At 38.9% G+C, this 17,324-nt stretch overlaps 1 protein-coding gene across 3 annotated transcripts in view; it reads right to left on the bottom strand.

The window, feature by feature from the left end:
* Nucleotides 1-17,324, bottom strand: part of SMAD4 (SMAD family member 4) — a 74,856-nt gene that overhangs the window by 36,775 nt on the left and 20,757 nt on the right. For all 3 annotated transcript variants that reach the window (XR_009545082.1, XM_060173894.1, XM_060173895.1), the window contains exons 2-7: nt 15,865-16,243; nt 12,812-12,986; nt 11,867-11,896; nt 4,846-5,058; nt 373-492; nt 161-277 (exon numbers count right to left, since the gene is read on the bottom strand). Coding sequence is in view for 2 of the 3 variants with exons in the window: in XM_060173894.1 (XP_060029877.1) it covers nt 161-277; nt 373-492; nt 4,846-5,058; nt 11,867-11,896; nt 12,812-12,986; nt 15,865-16,113 (904 nt within the window). In the remaining variant the exon portion in view is untranslated. The remainder of the gene's footprint in view (nt 1-160; nt 278-372; nt 493-4,845; nt 5,059-11,866; nt 11,897-12,811; nt 12,987-15,864; nt 16,244-17,324) is intronic.

Raw genomic sequence — 17,324 nt, 5'->3', positions numbered from 1 at the left:
ATCATAAAGAATAAGGAATACTACTCTACAAAAAAAAAGTACTAATTTAATGAAACTAAATTTTAAGATGAATAAAAGATGAAAAATGCTTTTTAAAAAACAGAAAGAAAATAAAGTCCTCAAAAAAGAAAAGGCCCTCACAACAAAAACAAGAGCTTACAGTAATGTCCGGGATGGGGCGGCATAGGCGGGTGGTGCTGAAGATGGCCGTTTTGGTGGTGAGGCAAATTAGGTGTGTATGGTGCAGTCCTACTTCCAGTCCAGGTGGTAGTGCTGTCTAAAAATTAAGGCCCACATGGATTAATTTGCTTTTATAAAGTCTGCCTCTGTTTTCTCAACTATGTAAAAGAACGTTAAAAAGCGTGTACATACTATGATGGTAAGTGGCTGGCTGCCCAGTAAATCCATTCTGCTGCTGTCCTGGCTGAGGCCCTGAAGCTATCTGCAACAATCCTTCACTATGGCTGCCTGCCAGTATGCTGGCAGGCTGACCTAGAGGAACAAGAAGACATTAATGGGGTACATTTACAGATGAAATCCTATGGCTTTATACAGTAAATGAGAGACCAATTATATTTGCTTATTATAATCACAATTATAAGCATGAGTAAAAGTGGAGCTCACCAGTAGTTTACGAAACAGAAAAATCTTAAGTTATCCACATGGGCAAACACCTTGAAGTTCAAATTTATTCTATCATGAGAAATACCTCTCTCATGTAAGAGTTCTAACTCTTCACAAATAGTCTGCCTATGCTAGCAAAATTCCACTAAATGTCTAGAATATCATAATTTTCTTCAGAAGGACATCAGCTCCCCCCTGGAAATCTAGCTTTGGACACTTCTGGTTAGAACTACAAAAGTCTACGTTCAAGAAAACGTTAGAAACTGCAGGGTGCATTAATAGCATAATGACAGAATCCTAGAGTTTCATAAAAGAGATGCACAGTCGGCAAATATTCCAAATAGAATGTAACAGGTAAGACAAAGAAATTTAAAAAGGGAGTAGGGCAGTAGTGCCGCGGGTTAAGCACACGTGGCGCAAAGTGCAAGGACCTGCGTAAGGATCCCGGTTTGAATGTCCGGCTCCCCACCTGCAGATGAAGCAGGTCTGCAGTTGTCTATCTTTCTCTTCCCCTGTCTTCCCCTCCTCCATTTCTCTCTGTCTTTTCTAACAACAACGATATCAATAACAACAAGAACTACAACAATGAAAAATACCAAGGGCAACAAAAGGGAAATTAATTTTAAAAAAGAATTTTTTTAAAAAGTTCTGGGCTGGGGAGATAGCAAAATAGTTGTTGCCCCCCCCCCCCAGAAAAAGTTTTCTACCTGAGACACCTAGAGGCCCAAGTGAAATCCCCAGCACCCCACCATAAACCAGAGCTAAGCAGTGCTTTATGAAAAAGAATAGTGATTCTAGCTGTACTCTCCGATCAGTATACTAGCTGCTAGTTTAGAAAGAAAAGAAAAAAAGAAAACTATCAATCTACTTTTTATGTGCTTTTAGAAACCAAGAATCACTTCTTTTCAAGAGTACTATCACATTCCTTTATTTTCAGGAAACGAGTTGTCCTCTCTCTTTGCAGTATATGAAGAGAACAAGTTTTCTTAAATTTCTGTTTAAACCTACTCTATAATATTGTTTACTGACCTGTAGGTTTTGATTACTTTTGTAAATGAAAAAGCTTGCTTTCTTAAAACATACCTTTTAAGTCAACCATGTATCTCATTTGGAAGGTAGTGACAATTCATAATTGTTATTTGTCACTGGCTCAATCTTTCTCATTTAAATAGAAGTATTATTAGGTGAGATACAGTAAATCATATCACTACTCAGAACATCAAGGGAAAGGAACATTTTTCTACTCTCTATAAATTTCCATAAAGTTGAGATTGTAAAATTTTGGAGGCTAGGCAGTGATGCACCTGGTTAAGGGCTCACATTACAGTGCGCAAGGACCCAATTCAAGCCCCTAAGTCTCCACTCTCAAGGGGAGAGCTTCAGCAGTGGTGAAGCAGGACTGCAGATATGTCTCTGTCTCTTCCCCTATCTCCCCCTCACTTTTCAATTTCTGTCTCTATCGAATTAGTAAATTTTTAAAAATTTTAAAAAAGGTTGTAAGATTTTTAAAAGAGTAAGAAAATTTCAACACTACTCAGTTTATTTTTACAAATGCTTTTAGCATTCAACTTTTACTCATGCCAATAATTTTTACAAATTACTTTTTAAATGTTAATTATACTTCTACTTATCCTACATATTTTAGCTAACTTACAAAAACTATCATTACACATAACTTTAACTAACAGTTGAATATAAACTGTTAGACCGCTATGATTATCTGTACTGAGTATTTCCAGTATAAAAGATAAAATTAATTAATACAGTGAAAAGTTCAATCCCCCGCACCACCATAAGCCAGAGCTGAGCAGTGCTCTGATGTTTATCTCTGTCTCTCTCTCTGCATTTCTCTCAAAAATAAAATATTTTTTTAAAAAAATACAATGAAAAGAGGTCATGTGAAGCAATCTTCTACAGCCCCTACTTAAATACAATTTATTTTCCTTCAATTGTATCAATATATTTATTTGAACTCTAAGAAAACATTTTGCTGTAAGTTTTAAAACCTACAGTAATTCTTAGTCTATGGTGTAAATATACACCTCGGGTGGGGGTAGATAGCATAATGGTTATGCAAACAGATTTTCATGCCTGAGGCTCCAAAGTCCCAGGTTCAAACCCCCACCACCACCACCATCATAAGCCAGAGCTGGGAAGTGCTCTGGTATTCCTCTCTCTGCATCTCTCGCAAAAATAAATAAGTAAACAAACAAACAAACAAAGAAATAAATTTACACCTCAAAATACTGTGACAAAATTATCTGCACTTCACTCATCTCCATTTTTCTGGTCTTCAACAAGAATTCAGCAATAGGGAGCAGGATAGTCGGAATGAAATAATTTTCGCAAGCATCAACAAAGACATGCAATTCCATATCCAAACAATATAAAAAGCAGTGGTGCTCTTGCACTGACCTATCTTTAAGTAGCTAGAATAAGCCTTCCTTTCTTCTTTTTTTTTTTTTCCCTCTTGTTGCCCTTTTTTGTTGTTGTTGTTGTTGTTGTTGTAGTTGTTGTCATCGTCGTTGGATAGGACAGAGAGAAATGGAGTAGGGGAAGACAGAGAGGGGCAGAGAAAGATAGACACTTGCAACCTGCTTCACTTGTGAAGCAACTCCCCTGCAGGTGGGAAGCCCGGGGTCTCAAACCAGGATCCCTACGCCATGTGCACTTAACCGGCTGCGCTACTGCCCAACTCCCCCCTTCCTTTATTCTTTATTACGACCTGTTCTGCTTGTCAACTTCATTCCCAAATTGCTAAGCTGAGAGTATTCAGATAACAGAAACACTAAGTGGCTAAGTCTCCAAGTTCTAAAGTACATGCTTAACCTATGTGACTCACTTAGAATATGCTCTATATGGTGGCATATTTATTTCTGCTCTATGTGCTGAGATAATTATTTCATGTAGCAAACTCACAAAACAGTGCTTTGAAGAGTTGAAACAAACAGAACAATGTGGTGTATTTTATTTGCAAACCCAATTACAGAAATCAGTTCTCCAAGATCAAATTTCTATGTTTAATCAGATCTAACCTTAAAGTAAATAAAATAATGCTCCCTTTGGTAGAAATTAACAAACATCAGTTCAGATCAATCAACAATTTAGTGCTAACAGTAGGTGCAGATGCAATTCCCTTAGCAAACAGGTGTAAATAAAATACAAATATTAAGACCCTGTGTCTGTGACTAATACAACAACTCCATTTGCCAAGCAGCAAACTGATTGGTTAGTAGAGAATAAATAGCAGTATTAAAAGAACCAAGTAACTACTGCCTTGATCAGGACCCAAGAAAGCCAGGCCTAATCATCACCTGCCTCTAAGACAGAAGCATCATTATCACAGTAAGAACTTTTTTGAAATACACTAGTTTTTAAAAAACCAGATGCATAAAATTTAGCTTTTCATCAAAACTGGTTTGAAGATTTGAACAACTATCTTTTAATAGGTATATAAACACACTTTTGAAGATCTTTTTTCTCAGCTTTGCACAATGGAAAACCAAGATGACTATAATAAAGTTACACTTTGACAGATGAAACAAAACAAGAAAACTGAATAAAGGAAAGCATGAAACTCCATTAACAGATTTTTATAAACATCTTAGTTCAAAACTTCTTGAAAACTATCTAGCATTCTCTAACAAAAAACTAAAGAGCCTTCCTGCATACTTTTAGAAAAGTACAAACTGGGCCATTAATTTTCAACAATAGAATCAGTTATTACTTAAATTTCAGTGAACTGCTACATTACATACTTTGTTTTGACCAGACCAATCCAAAAACAACTACTTAGTATTGGAGTCGAGCGGTAGCGCAGCGGGCTAAGCGCACATGGTGCAAAGCTCAAGTACCCGCGTAAGGATCCCAGTTGGAGCCCCCGGCTCCCCACCTGCAGAGGAGCCACTTCACAGGCAATGAAGCAGGTCTGCAGGTGTCTATCTTTCTCTCCCCCTCTCTGTCTTCCCCTCCTCTCTCCATTTCTCTCTGTCCTAGTCAACAACAACATCAATGATGATATCAACAACAATTACAACAACAATAAAAAAAAGGGCAACAAAAAGGAAATAAATATTTTTAAAAAACTACTTAGTACTTGTTTATCTATGAAAGATACCATAACACTTTAAATATTTTATTTACTTTTCTATAATGACTACATACAAATAGCAATGGTTATGGAAATTCAATCAGCTTACTATATCTGATTTTACAACTCACTTGTGGAAGCAACAGGAATGTTGGGAAAGTTGGTGGTGCTGGCAGCGTTAGATTCAGATGGGGCTAACAGAGCTGGGGTGCTGTATGTCTCCGACGACGTGCGATTGCTTGGTGGATGCTGGATGGTCTGAATTGAATGACCTTCAGTGGATAATGACGGCTGTCCCTCAAAGTCATGAACGTATTCATCCTTCACCAACATACTTGGTGGGGCTATACAGAAAATTAAATATATGTGTAAGTCTCATAAACTTCTGTTCCCAGGAGAAAAGAAAATCTTGTAAACAGTATAACATGTTAAACCTGAATAAATAACTCTAGATCAGACTGTTTTCATATAATTGGAAAAGCACAATACTTTACCAGTAAAAGCTACTTACTTAGAAGTAGTGCATCAGATAATATTTTATCAATCAATCTGACTCCTTGAAATTTGAAGTAAGTCTATATTCTAACAACCTCCAGCAGTGGTTTTGAGAAGGTATTTCTTAGTTTCTTAACCGAGAAATAACAATCACCACAAATACACACGTAGATGAAAATCACATGACTAGGGAAAATATGCTGAAAAGACCAGTTATTCAGTACAAACTGAAAGCAAGTACTAAGTTACTGTGTCATTCTGTGAATTTTACCTGGTAGAGAAATGAGTGAGATCTGATAGTGATTCAAAATTCATGGACCGGGAGTCGGGCTGTAGCGCAGCGGGGTTAAGCGCAGGTGGCGCAAAGCACAAGGATCCCGGTTCGAACCCCAGCTCCCCACCTGCAGGGGAGTCGCTTCACAGGCGGTGAAGCAGGTCTGCAGGTGTCTGTCTTTCTCTCCTCCTCTCTCTCTTCCCCTCCTCTCTCCATTTCTCTCTGTCCTATCCAGCAACGACAACAATAATAACTATAACAATAAAACAACAAGGGCAACAAAAGGGAATAAATAAATAAAATAAATATTAAAAAATTTAAAAAAAAAATTCATGGACCTAAGGCGCTAGAAGTTGGCACACATGTCACCACGTGCAAGGAGCTGGGTTCAAGCTTCTGGTCCTCACCTGCAGGGGGAAAATTGTCTCTCTCGCTTTCTATCTCCTCCCCTCCCAATTTTTCTCTGTCCTATCAAAATAAAAATAATTTTTAAAAAATTTCAGGGATCTAGAATTACTGTAAAGGAACATATTCACTGAAACGGTATACTGGATGTTATCTAAAGGGTTAGAACAAACCAGAAAAAATAGCCCAAGTGGCAAATCAAAATTTCTTTCTAGAAAACCAACCAAAGAAAAAAGAGAGAGAGAGAGAGAGAGAGAAAGAGAGAGAGAGAGTAGGAGCTAAATAATCAACTTTTTAAAAAATATTTTTTATATATTTATTTTCCCTTTTGTTGACCTTGTTTTTTATTGTTGTTGTAGTTATTGTTATTAATGTCATCATTGTTGGATAGGACAGAGAGAAATGGAGAGAGGAGAAGAAGACAGAGAGGGGGAGAAAAAGACAGACACCTGCAGACCTGCTTCACCACCTGTGAAGTGCCCCCCTGCAGGTGGGGAGACGAGGGCTTGAACCAGGATCCTTAAGCGGGTCCTTGCGCTTTGCGCCATGTGCACTTAACCCGTGACGCTACTGCCAGACTTTTTTTTTTTTAATTTATTCCCTTTTGTTGCCCTTGCTGTTTTTTTTTTTTTGTTGTTGTAGTTATCATTGTTGTTGTCATTGTTGGACAGAGAGAAATGGAGAGAGGAGGGGAAGACAGAGAGGAGGAGAGAAAGACACCTGCAGACCTGCTTCACCGCCTGTGAAGCGACTCCCCTGCAGGTGGGGAGCCGGGGCTCGAACCAGGATCCTTATGCCGGTCCTTGTGCTTTGCGCCACCTGCGCTTAACCCGCTGCGCTACAGCCCGACTCCCTAACTTTTTTTTTTAACCTATATGCTTGCAGCTCAAAAAGTAAAACTGGGCTCTATCTAGTATAACTTAAAAACCTTTCTGCAAGTAAACCAGGGAACTTTGTTATAAAGGGGAGAAAAAAATGAAATTGCATTTATAATGGCAACTGTTCTCTGCCCAGAACCTCCGTATTTGTTTTTGGGCTATTATTTTGAACTTTGCTTTTTTTCTCTAGCAAACAACGCTTTACTGTTTCTGAACTAACACTACCCAAAAATTTTACATTCCACTGAACTCTAATGCTAGGTTCTCGCCCCAGAACAGTCAATTAGTCGTCCAATTCTCTTTTTCATTAAAAACCAATATATAGTGCTCCTTGTATTTGTGCTCAGTGTCGGTCTTTAAAAGAGAACCTATTACAAATAAATACCAATTAGGACCCAAAAGTTTAAAATTAAATGTTTCAAAGTGGTAAGTCTTACAATTCCTCTGTTCAAATTTCTATGGCAAATTCTGAAAGGCATTTTCACACATTAAAAAAATCACGAAGATAGTGATATTTTAAAACTTATAAGCTCCACTAAGAATAATTCCTCTCTTCCTCACACCTGAGGCTCCAAAGTCTTAGGTTCAATCCCCCACACCACTATAAGCTAGAGCTAAGGAGTGCTCTGGTCAAAAATTTAAGTAAAATTTTAAAAAATAGATCTTGCCACAGCATTATGTTCAAGTAAATAAGCTTGATTCAAGGGGGTGGGCAGTGGTGTACCAGGTAAAGCATATGTGTTGGGAGTCGGGTGGTAGTACAGCGGGGTAAGCGCACGTGGCAGCAAGCACAAGGACCCGGTTCCAGCCCCCAACTCCCCACCTGCAGGGGAGTCACTTCACAGGGGTGAAGCAGGTCTGCAGGTGTCTATCTTTCTCTCCCCCTCTCTGTCTTCCCCTCCTCTTTCCATTTCTCTGTCCTATCCAACAATGGGAACATCAACAACAATAATAACCACAACAATAAAACAACCAGGGCAACAAAAGGGAAAATAATAAAAATTAAAAAAGAAAAGCATGTATGTGCTAACATGCTCAAGGACTGGGAGTCTAGCCCAGTCCCCACCTGTAGGGGGAAGCTTCAGGAGCAGCAGCGCTGCAGATGTCTCTTTCTCCCTATGCCCCCATCCCTCTCAATTTCTTCCCATCTCTATCCAATAAACACATACATAACTTGTAATGGGACTCAACCACTCATCACTGTTAAACATATTATAAAAAATAACAAAGAAAAATTGCTTGTGGCATATAGTGGGTGTGAGTATATTTATTCAGTAGTTCTTACCATGTGCTTCAACAAAGACATGGTTTTCTTCATACAGCTTCTGACATCTCTAACGTCTGGGCATTTTGGGGACTTCTGTTGTTACAGTGACTGCGATCTTTTAGCATTATTTTGGGACTACTACTACACTGAGGAGACAGTTACGATTTGAGGAGATAGCTGATAGATTACTTCTGCCTTCCAGTTAACATCGCAGCGCAATGGACAACCTTAACAAGTGAATTTTGCTTTTAGTTATACCTCATAACATTTTCTTGTAAAAAAACATTGGCTAAATCTTCCCAGATGTAAGTCTGGGACTTTTACCAGTCTACAGGTGTCTTTAATCAAACAACTCATAACATGTTGCTCAGATAAAACTATAGGCATTAACAAAAACAGATTTCTGCAATCCTTGCTGTCAATGGAAAAAAGGCAGATCATAAAATACAAAGGTACACTATGATCATATGCATGTTTTTTAAAAAACCATAAACTGTAAGTAAAAAAGCAAGGTCCAGAACAGTGCACAGTTTTCTTTTGTGTCAGAAAAGAGGGAAATAATACATGTATTTTTGCACAAAGAAACCCTGGAAGGAAACACCAGAGACTAATAAAAGTGATTACCTGAGGTAAGGGGGAATGGGGGGAGGGGTGGGAGCACTTCTTTTCACTGTATACCTTTTTATAGTTTTTTGATTTATGGACCATGTATTGCCTATTCAAAAAAATAAAATTAAAAAACATATAGTATATATTTCTAAAGTCTAGAAAAACAGATACCAAACTGTTAATTATTTCTTTTAATGGACTAGCATTTAACAAATTCATTCACTGAAAAAAAAAATTTATTGAACCACTATGTTCCAGATACTATTCTAACACTTGGGATACATTAATAAACAAAAGAAAGGCCTTTGCCTTCAGAGCTTACATATTTTTCTACTGCTTAAGTATTAACAGCAGATGAACATTAGTCTAGCACACCTCCTACCTAATCTCAGCCAAGTTCCTGGGCCAATAAAGAGTGTGTGATACCACCGACCATGTAAAAGTACTGTGAGAGAATGATACTATACTTGCAAAACAGTTATGTCAGCACCTCACACAATATGAATACTTAACAACATTACTGGGATTTAACTATACTGGCAGAGCAGTTATATGTGTACAGAGAACACTGTGAAATGTTCTGTGAGGGGGGTGGAATGTTTAGGGGATCGGAAGGCTGGAGCTACTGGGTTCATCCGAGGTTTGTGTTGTCACCAGAAGACGGCAGGCCACAGCATTGTCTGATGGTGGTGTTGCTATCTTATTTACCTTTACTTTAATTCACTAGACTGTGACTCTCCTGGAGTGGAGAAAACACACCTAGCTGATCCTATAGTGTCTGAAACCTGACACGGTACCAGATAATACATGCTTAACAAATATTAGCTAAAATAAACACACAGGCCTATGTGGCCATGAAAGTTTGGTGAAAGAAATGAGAATGGAGGGAAATGATTATCAACAAGATTCCAACTCAAAAATGAAGGAATTGGGAGCTGGGTGGTGGAACACCTGGTTTAGTACAGGTTACAGTGTACAGGACACAGGTTCAAGGCCCCAGTCCCCACCTGCAGGGGGAAAGATTCACAAGTGGTGAAGCAGGGCTGCAGGTGTCTCTCTGTCTCTAACTATCTCCCCCTTCCCTCTCAATTTCTGGCTGATTCTATCCAATAAAAAAATAAAGATGGGGGTCGGGAGGTGGTGCAGTGGGTTAAGCGCATGTGGCGCAAAGCGCAGGAACCGGCGTAAGGATCCCGGTTCAAGCCCCCGGCTCCCCACCTGCAGGGGAGTTGCTTCACAGGCGGTGAAACAGGTCTGCAGGTGTCTATCTTTCTCTCCCCTTCTCTGTCTTCCCCTCCTCTCTCCATTTCTCTCTGTCCTATCCAACAACGAATTGCGTCAACAAGGGCAATAATAATAACCACAACGACAACGAAGCTACAACAAGGGCAACAAAGGGGGGGGGAAATGGCCTCCAGGAGCGGTGGATTCATGGTGCAGGCACCAAGCCCAGCAATAACCCTGGAGGAGGAAAAAATAAATAAATAAATAAATAAATAAAGATAATAAAAAATAGTAAAATAAGTTTGTTTTTTAAAAAATGATGGAATTACTCCAGTCTTAATTTTTTTGTTACCTACCCTTGGACTGGTTCTTTGGAAACCAGAACTATGAGAAACAGAATCAGTTTTCTGAGGACATGTCACTGAAGCCAGCCTTTGCATAATCACCACTAGAGGGATCCATAAGGCTAAATACAGCCCTGGAGCCACTCAAAAGATTGACACTACCCCATCAATAGCAGTATTTAAAATTATATTTTGCACAGGAGAGGAGTGTGATGAGTCTTCAGCATTGGGCCTCTTAGCATCTATTCCCCAAGGGAGATTTTGATATAATTTTCTCTGCAGCCTCCCAATCTCTAACATCCACTGAGTTAAAAGCTTCAATACTCCAAACGCATGAATGATGACTTGTGAAGATATGAAAGTGTTGTTTTTTGGTTCTTTTTCCTAAGAGACATAACTGATGTGTGGCAAAGAGAAAGCACTCTAACAGATGTTCAAGTTACTCTTCCCAGACCACCAAGAAAGCTATTACCAATGACTATTCTCAGAACTCTACTAACCATTAATTAGCAAGCACATCCTTCTCTATCATTAGTGACATGGGAGAGAAGTAGAGAATGAAGAACAAGCAGACTTTCATACTCTTCCTAAATTTTGTTTTAGATCAAATGGTATTTCTGACCTACCTCTGAGATTCTCCAACAAAACAGGGGTTTTCAGTAACAGCTAAAATTTTAACAGATCTGTTTCCAAATGCTATAGTGGAAAACACACATCAAACTGTGTTTTTCCTTTCCCCATTTCAATAATGAGGGAGATGGTGCAGCCTGTTCAAGCACCTAACTGCATATATGTCCAAAGTCTCAGAGACAAAGAGCCCTACCCCTGGCACTACTTCCTCATGCAAGAGATGTGTAATCTCTCTCTCCCTCTCTCGGACTCTCTCATGCACGCTCCCTCTCTCTCATTTCTTCTCCTTCTCTTCCCTTCTCATTCTTTATCACAATTAATTTTGAGCAGCTAGAAAAATAACTCAACTGCCAGAGTGCAAGACTTGCAGGCCTGAAAAACACAGTTCAATCCCCAGCACTGAATGTACTACAGTGGTGCTGTCTCCTTTCTCTCTGACACGAAACTCTATCATATGAAACAAAATTAATCTTTAAAAAGTATATGTTTAGGTATCTGTGGTCAAAGCTACTGTAGTCAAGCAGCTTTGTTTTACTCAAAATGTAGAGTAAAAACATTTATGTAGTACTTGAAATTATCTATATAAAAATAAATGAGACTAAAGAGGAATACTAGAATACTGGCATTTATTTAACTCCACATATAATTCCTAACAACCAAAGCTTACAGATATTTACACCATTTACCTGGCTCTGTGGGATTTTTTTCCAAAAATAACTGGCTATTTATCAATTCAATTATTCAACTAATCAATTAGAAAACATTCTTCCTTTATATTTTGTATGGTGAATTCACTCACAATGTTTTTAAGATTAATTTAATTCAGAAATAACATTTCAAATCCTAAGAGTCATCACTCCCTTAAATCCAGTTCTAAATACTGATACATACAAAGGGGGAAAAAAGTACATGTCCAAAGTAGTAAGTTGTTTTTGTCTTGTTAATGTGGCCAAAATTCAAACAAACTAACTCTAAGACAATAAAAAGGACAGGATAAAAGAAAATTACAAGAAACAGATTACATACCATTACTCTGCAGTGTTAATCCTGAGAGATCTTAATATTTTAAAGGGGAAAAGAAAATGAAACATTAATTATTACCATTAAATATATACATTATATTTTAAATTATAGAATGTAAATTTAAGTCAGAGATTCAAAAATTCATGAAACATTTCAACTCAAAAGTATAAATGCTGGGCCAGGCATAAAGCCATACATAGTTTACCAGATGTTCATGCCTGAAGGCCCAGCCATCCCAGGTTCAAGCCCCAGCACTACTATAAACCAGAGCTGAGCAATGCTCTGGTGTTGGGCATGCTCTCCCTCCTCAAACCTCATGAAAAGAATGCTATCTGGCAACACACACTAAGTGTTCAGTTCTGAAAAGCTTTCCATCTTTTTTTTTTTCAAGAACAACATTCTAATTGAGAAAAAAAAAATCTGTTCATACTTTAATTTTAGTGGACAAGATCAAGTTTGTCTGCAAATACAAGTTTAAAGAATTCGATTTCATGGATATGCTTGATTCTTTAAATTTATTTGGAGCCTTGGCTATCTCTAAATTTGTACTTTTAACTTAGAAAAATTAATAAATAAATAAATTTAGGGGGCCACCGGGGTGGCTCAGCAATCAGAATCCATGTCTCCCATGTATGAGGCCTTGAGTTTGATCCCAGTTACAACACCAGGGACAGAGATAAGGGCCAAAAGATATTTCCCCCAGGAGCCCATGCTTTATCAAGAACAGAGTCAAGTGGAACTCCATGGGCAACACAGCAGGGCTCTGGTGTTCCTCTCATTCTTGTTTCCTTCCTCATACAAATTAAATTCAAAACTTGGGCCAGGAAACAGGTTTAGCAATAGAATACGTGCAACAAGGCCCTGGGTTTGTTCCTGGCACAATTAAGAAAAATTTTAGAACACAATGTTGATATCTGTTCCCTTGGAACAAAAGCAACATCTACTCACCAATTCCAGGTGATACAACTCGTTCATAGTGATACGGGTTCACACAGACACTATCACATTTTAAGTCAAATGCATACTGACAATATTTAACATGTTTGAGTTCATTTTTGTGAAGATCAGGCCACCTCCAGAGACGGGCATAGATCACATGAGGGAATCCTTTCCGACCAGCCACCTAAGGATAAATGAACATTTGCTGAGCATTAGTTATGAATCACACACTATACAAGGTATTTACATGTGTTTTCATTTACTTTAGAATCCTACAAAGACAGTATTAAACCATTATATAAGTGAGAAAGTTAAACCTCTGAATAGTTTAGCTAACACATGGCTGGGTCACAAAGCAGTAAACTTCTTTGCTCTCAAGGTCTGTATGCAGGTTTTAAACACACACAGGTTTGTTGTTTTTTAAAAAAAAAAAATCTAGAAAGCGCAGGTGGTGCAAAGTGCAAGGACCAGCGTAAGGATCCCGGTTCAAGCCCCCGGCTCCCCACCTTCAGGGGAGTGGCTTCACAAGCAGTGAAGCAGGTCTGCAGGTGTCTTTCTCTCCCCCTCTCTGTCTTACGCTCCTCTCTCTATTTTTCTCTGTCCTATCCAACAACGACATCATAACAATAATAACAACAATAACTACTACAACAACAAAAAACAAGGGCAACAAAAGGGAATAAATAAATATATTTTTTTAAATCTAGAATTTTTTTTAAGGTACAGAAAGGCAGAAAAGAGTGAAAAAGACCAGAGCACTGGAGTTTCCTTCTATGTGACAGGGACCAGGTTTGAACTTGTGTTGTGTGCATGACAAAGCAGCACACCATCCCAGTGAGCTAACTGGCTATTTCACCGGCAATGAGATCAGGCACACATAAAGCCCGGGCACCACCAAAAAGAAAGAAATTAAGCGCAAGAGAGGCACTGTATAGTTCTACAAGAAAAAAGCAATCAGTGAAAATGAAAGGTAAAGAAAAACTCAAGAGCTGGAGAGAAAGGTCAATCCCAAAGTTCATAGGTTCAATCTCTGATACCACCTTATAACAGAGCTAGGCGGTGTGTGTGTGTGTGTGTGTGTGTGTGTGTGTGTGTGTGTGTGTGTGTGTGTGTGTCCTCTCTCATTCCCTCTCACTAATAATAAATAAATATGAGGGGACCAGGTGGTGGCACATCTAGTGAGCACACCTACTACAATGCACAGTTCAAACCCCCACTACCCACCTGTAGAAGGAAGCCTCACAAGAGGTGGAGCAGTGCTGTAGAAGTCTTTCTTTCCCCCTTTACTTCCTCTTTCCTTCGCAATTTCTATCGCTATCCAGTAAATAAAATAGGAATCCACTGCTTCTGGTGGTCATTTTTTCGTTCTTTCTTTTTTTCCCTTTCTACTGTACTTGATAGGACAGAGAGGAGTTGAGAAGGGAGAGAAGATAGAGAGGAAGAGAAAAACAGACACCTGCAGACCTGCTTCACTGCTCGTGAAGAGCCCCCTTGCAGGTGGGAGTGGGGGATCGAACCCAGGTCCTTGGACATGGTAGTATGTACACTTAACAGCGTACACCACCACCTGGCCTCCAAAAACCTATTTTAAAGATGTATTCATGGGGAGGGGGACAAATAAATGAAAAAATAAAGATGTATTCATTTATTTAGATGATAGTAGGCGAGAGAGACCAGAAGAATCTTGAGCACTTGCAGCAGCTAAGATTGAACCCAGGGTCCCAATCGTGCCAACCCCATTCTCCACCCACGGAGTCAACCTCCCCGGTCATTAAATTCTTCTAAATTTTTTTTCATAAATAAAAGTACCAAATATAGGGAGTCGGGCAGTAGCGCAAGTTAAGCGCAGGTGGTGCAAAGCACAAGGACTGGTTCAAGCCCCTGGCTCCCCACCTGCAGGGGAGTTGCTTCACAGGTGGTGAAGCAGGTCTGCCGGTGTCTGTCTTTCTCTCCCCCTCTCTGTCTTCCCCTCCTCTCTCCATTCTATCCAACAACGACAACAATAATAACTATAACAAGGGAAACAAAAGGGAATAAATTAATAAATTTTTTATTAATTTAAAAAGTACCAAATATCCAACATCAGATTCCTAAATCATAAGAGGACAAAATAGAACTCACTTTTTTTTTTTTTTGTCAGTCAGAACTCACTTTTAAACACACACGTTTTTTAAAGGCTATAATGATGAATGCAAGACCAGAGAGCTCCAGACTTTCATACCTGGAGTTTCAGCTCCCAGTTTCAATACTCTAGTACCATTGCCAGAACTGAGCAGTGCTCTAGCCAGTCTATCTTTCTCACTCGCTCTCACTGTAATAAAGATGAACACCATAGTGATAAACATACGGATTTTCTCTTCACTTTTATTTTCCCAGTTTTATTTTTTTATTGTTGTTGTAGTTATTGATGTCATTATTATTGGATAGGACAGAGAGAACTGGAGAGAGGAGGGGAAGACAGAGAGGGGGAGAGAAAGATAGACACCTGCAGACCTGCTTCACCGCCTGTGAAGTGACTCCCCTGCAGGTGGGGAGCTGGGGGCTCGAACCGGGATCCTTATGCCGGTCCTTGCGCTTCGCACTATGTGTGTTTAACCCGCTGCGCTACCTCCCAACTCCCATTTTCCAAGTTTTCTATACTATTTTTTTTTTTAGCCAGAACATTAGAAATTTTGAGATACATCTTCTCATCATACGGTAAACACATACATGTCAGTACGGGTATCTAACATCAGAAGATATAGAGCAAGCATTCAAATATCCCGTAGTTATATATGAGAGGGCCTGGGGTGGCACACCTGGTTGAGCACACCTGTGTGAGGACTGGGGTTCGAGTGCCCAATCTCTACCCAAAGGGGGAAAGCTTCAAAAGAGGAGAAACAGTGTTGAAGGTATCTCTCTTTCTCCTCTTCTACCTCCCCTTTCCCTCTTGATTTCTGTCTCTATCCAATATATTTTTAATTAAAAAACAACAACAAAAAAAAGGAAATAAGGACTTTCATTCTATCTGCTACTCCAGAAGATTATGTGTGTGAGGGGTGGGGCACTACTGCGAGACGAACCTGCAGTCTTCCATCCAACGTCCTCTGTATGGTGACACATTTGCTAGGATGAGCTCCATTGGTAGTAATAGCTGTTATTAAAGAATCTAATTCATCTTTTTTCTCCTTCAACTTCTTTACCAAACTTTCAATTGCTCTTTTTGCAAATGTTTCACTTTCTCCGCCTTGTCTATGGCACATCAAACTATGCACAATGCTCAGACAGGCATCATTACTTGTTGGTGTATTCGTAATAGACATAGTGTCCATTTGTTAAAGTTATTCTTTTGAAATCAAGTATGTCTCCACCTTCTGGAACAATTTTGATCTTTTGGAGGCAGTGAGAAATAATGGCTAATGTTGCAAGGCAAATTGTTAGACATGTGGTATTCCTGATAACCTAGGGGGGGAGAAAAGACATAATTAGAACACATTTCACAAAGTATGTTTAAATTATGCAGCAAAAAAGGGAGGATTGCTCCAATGAAGTTAAAGACATATAGTTAACATTTGGTACTTAAGACTTACAAATGATTAACTGAAAAGTTGCTGGTGGTATCTTTCTGAAAATAGTAAAGGCCTTACAATTATGGAAGCATGTTAAATCAAGCACTGTTGGCTGCATTAGTCAGAAAATGTTAACAGGACTTTCTTAGATTATTTCAGTGTCAGCACTTGGAAATATTCTTGATGAATAACTGGTTAAACCTAAAAATCTATCACTAATACACATGAAAGTGTCACCATCACCTGGTACTAATACTCATCTTTATTAAAGAGACCAGCTGACAAAAAAAAGATGAAATGTAAGGACTCGGTAGTGGTGCACCCAGTTGAGCACTTAAGTTATCAAGCCCCCAGTTCCCAAATGCAGGGGGAAAGCTTTATAAGCAGTGAAACAGTGCAGTGAAACAGTACTGAAATTCTTTCTCTCTCTCCCATATTGATTTCTCTGTCTCTAACAAAATAAAAATAAATTTTAAAAAGATGAATAGTAATTTTTAAATAGACAAAGAATTCTAAAAATCATTTCTCCAAAGGCAAGAAGCCAATAAGCAGATGAAAACAGCTGGCAGCATTAGTCATTAGAGGAGTGCAAATCGAATTCACAATAAAATGCCACTTTATAACCTCTGGGCTGGAGAATCAAGAGGACAGCCAGGAAGTATAACAAGGCAAGAAGCAGCTGGAAACCTCATACAGTGTTGGTGGGAATACAAAATGGTGTCTTCACTTTGGAAAGCAATCTGACAATTCCTCAAAATGTTAAACACTAGAGTTACCATTGACCCAGCAATTCCACCCTCAGCAATTCTACCTAAAATGACTATAAACTTAGGATCACACAAAACCTTATAACAACATGGATGTTCACAGCAATACCATTCAACAGCCAAAAACTAGACACAATCTAAATACCCACCAACTGATGAAGATATGAATGATCATATCCATACACTGGAAAACTACTCAATCATCAA

This window comes from Erinaceus europaeus, chromosome 15 (genome assembly GCF_950295315.1).
Source record: "Erinaceus europaeus chromosome 15, mEriEur2.1, whole genome shotgun sequence".
Lineage (NCBI taxonomy): Eukaryota > Metazoa > Chordata > Mammalia > Eulipotyphla > Erinaceidae > Erinaceus > Erinaceus europaeus.
The sequence above is the reverse complement of the archived record's forward strand: the minus strand, read 5'-3'. Positions and strand labels throughout refer to the sequence as shown.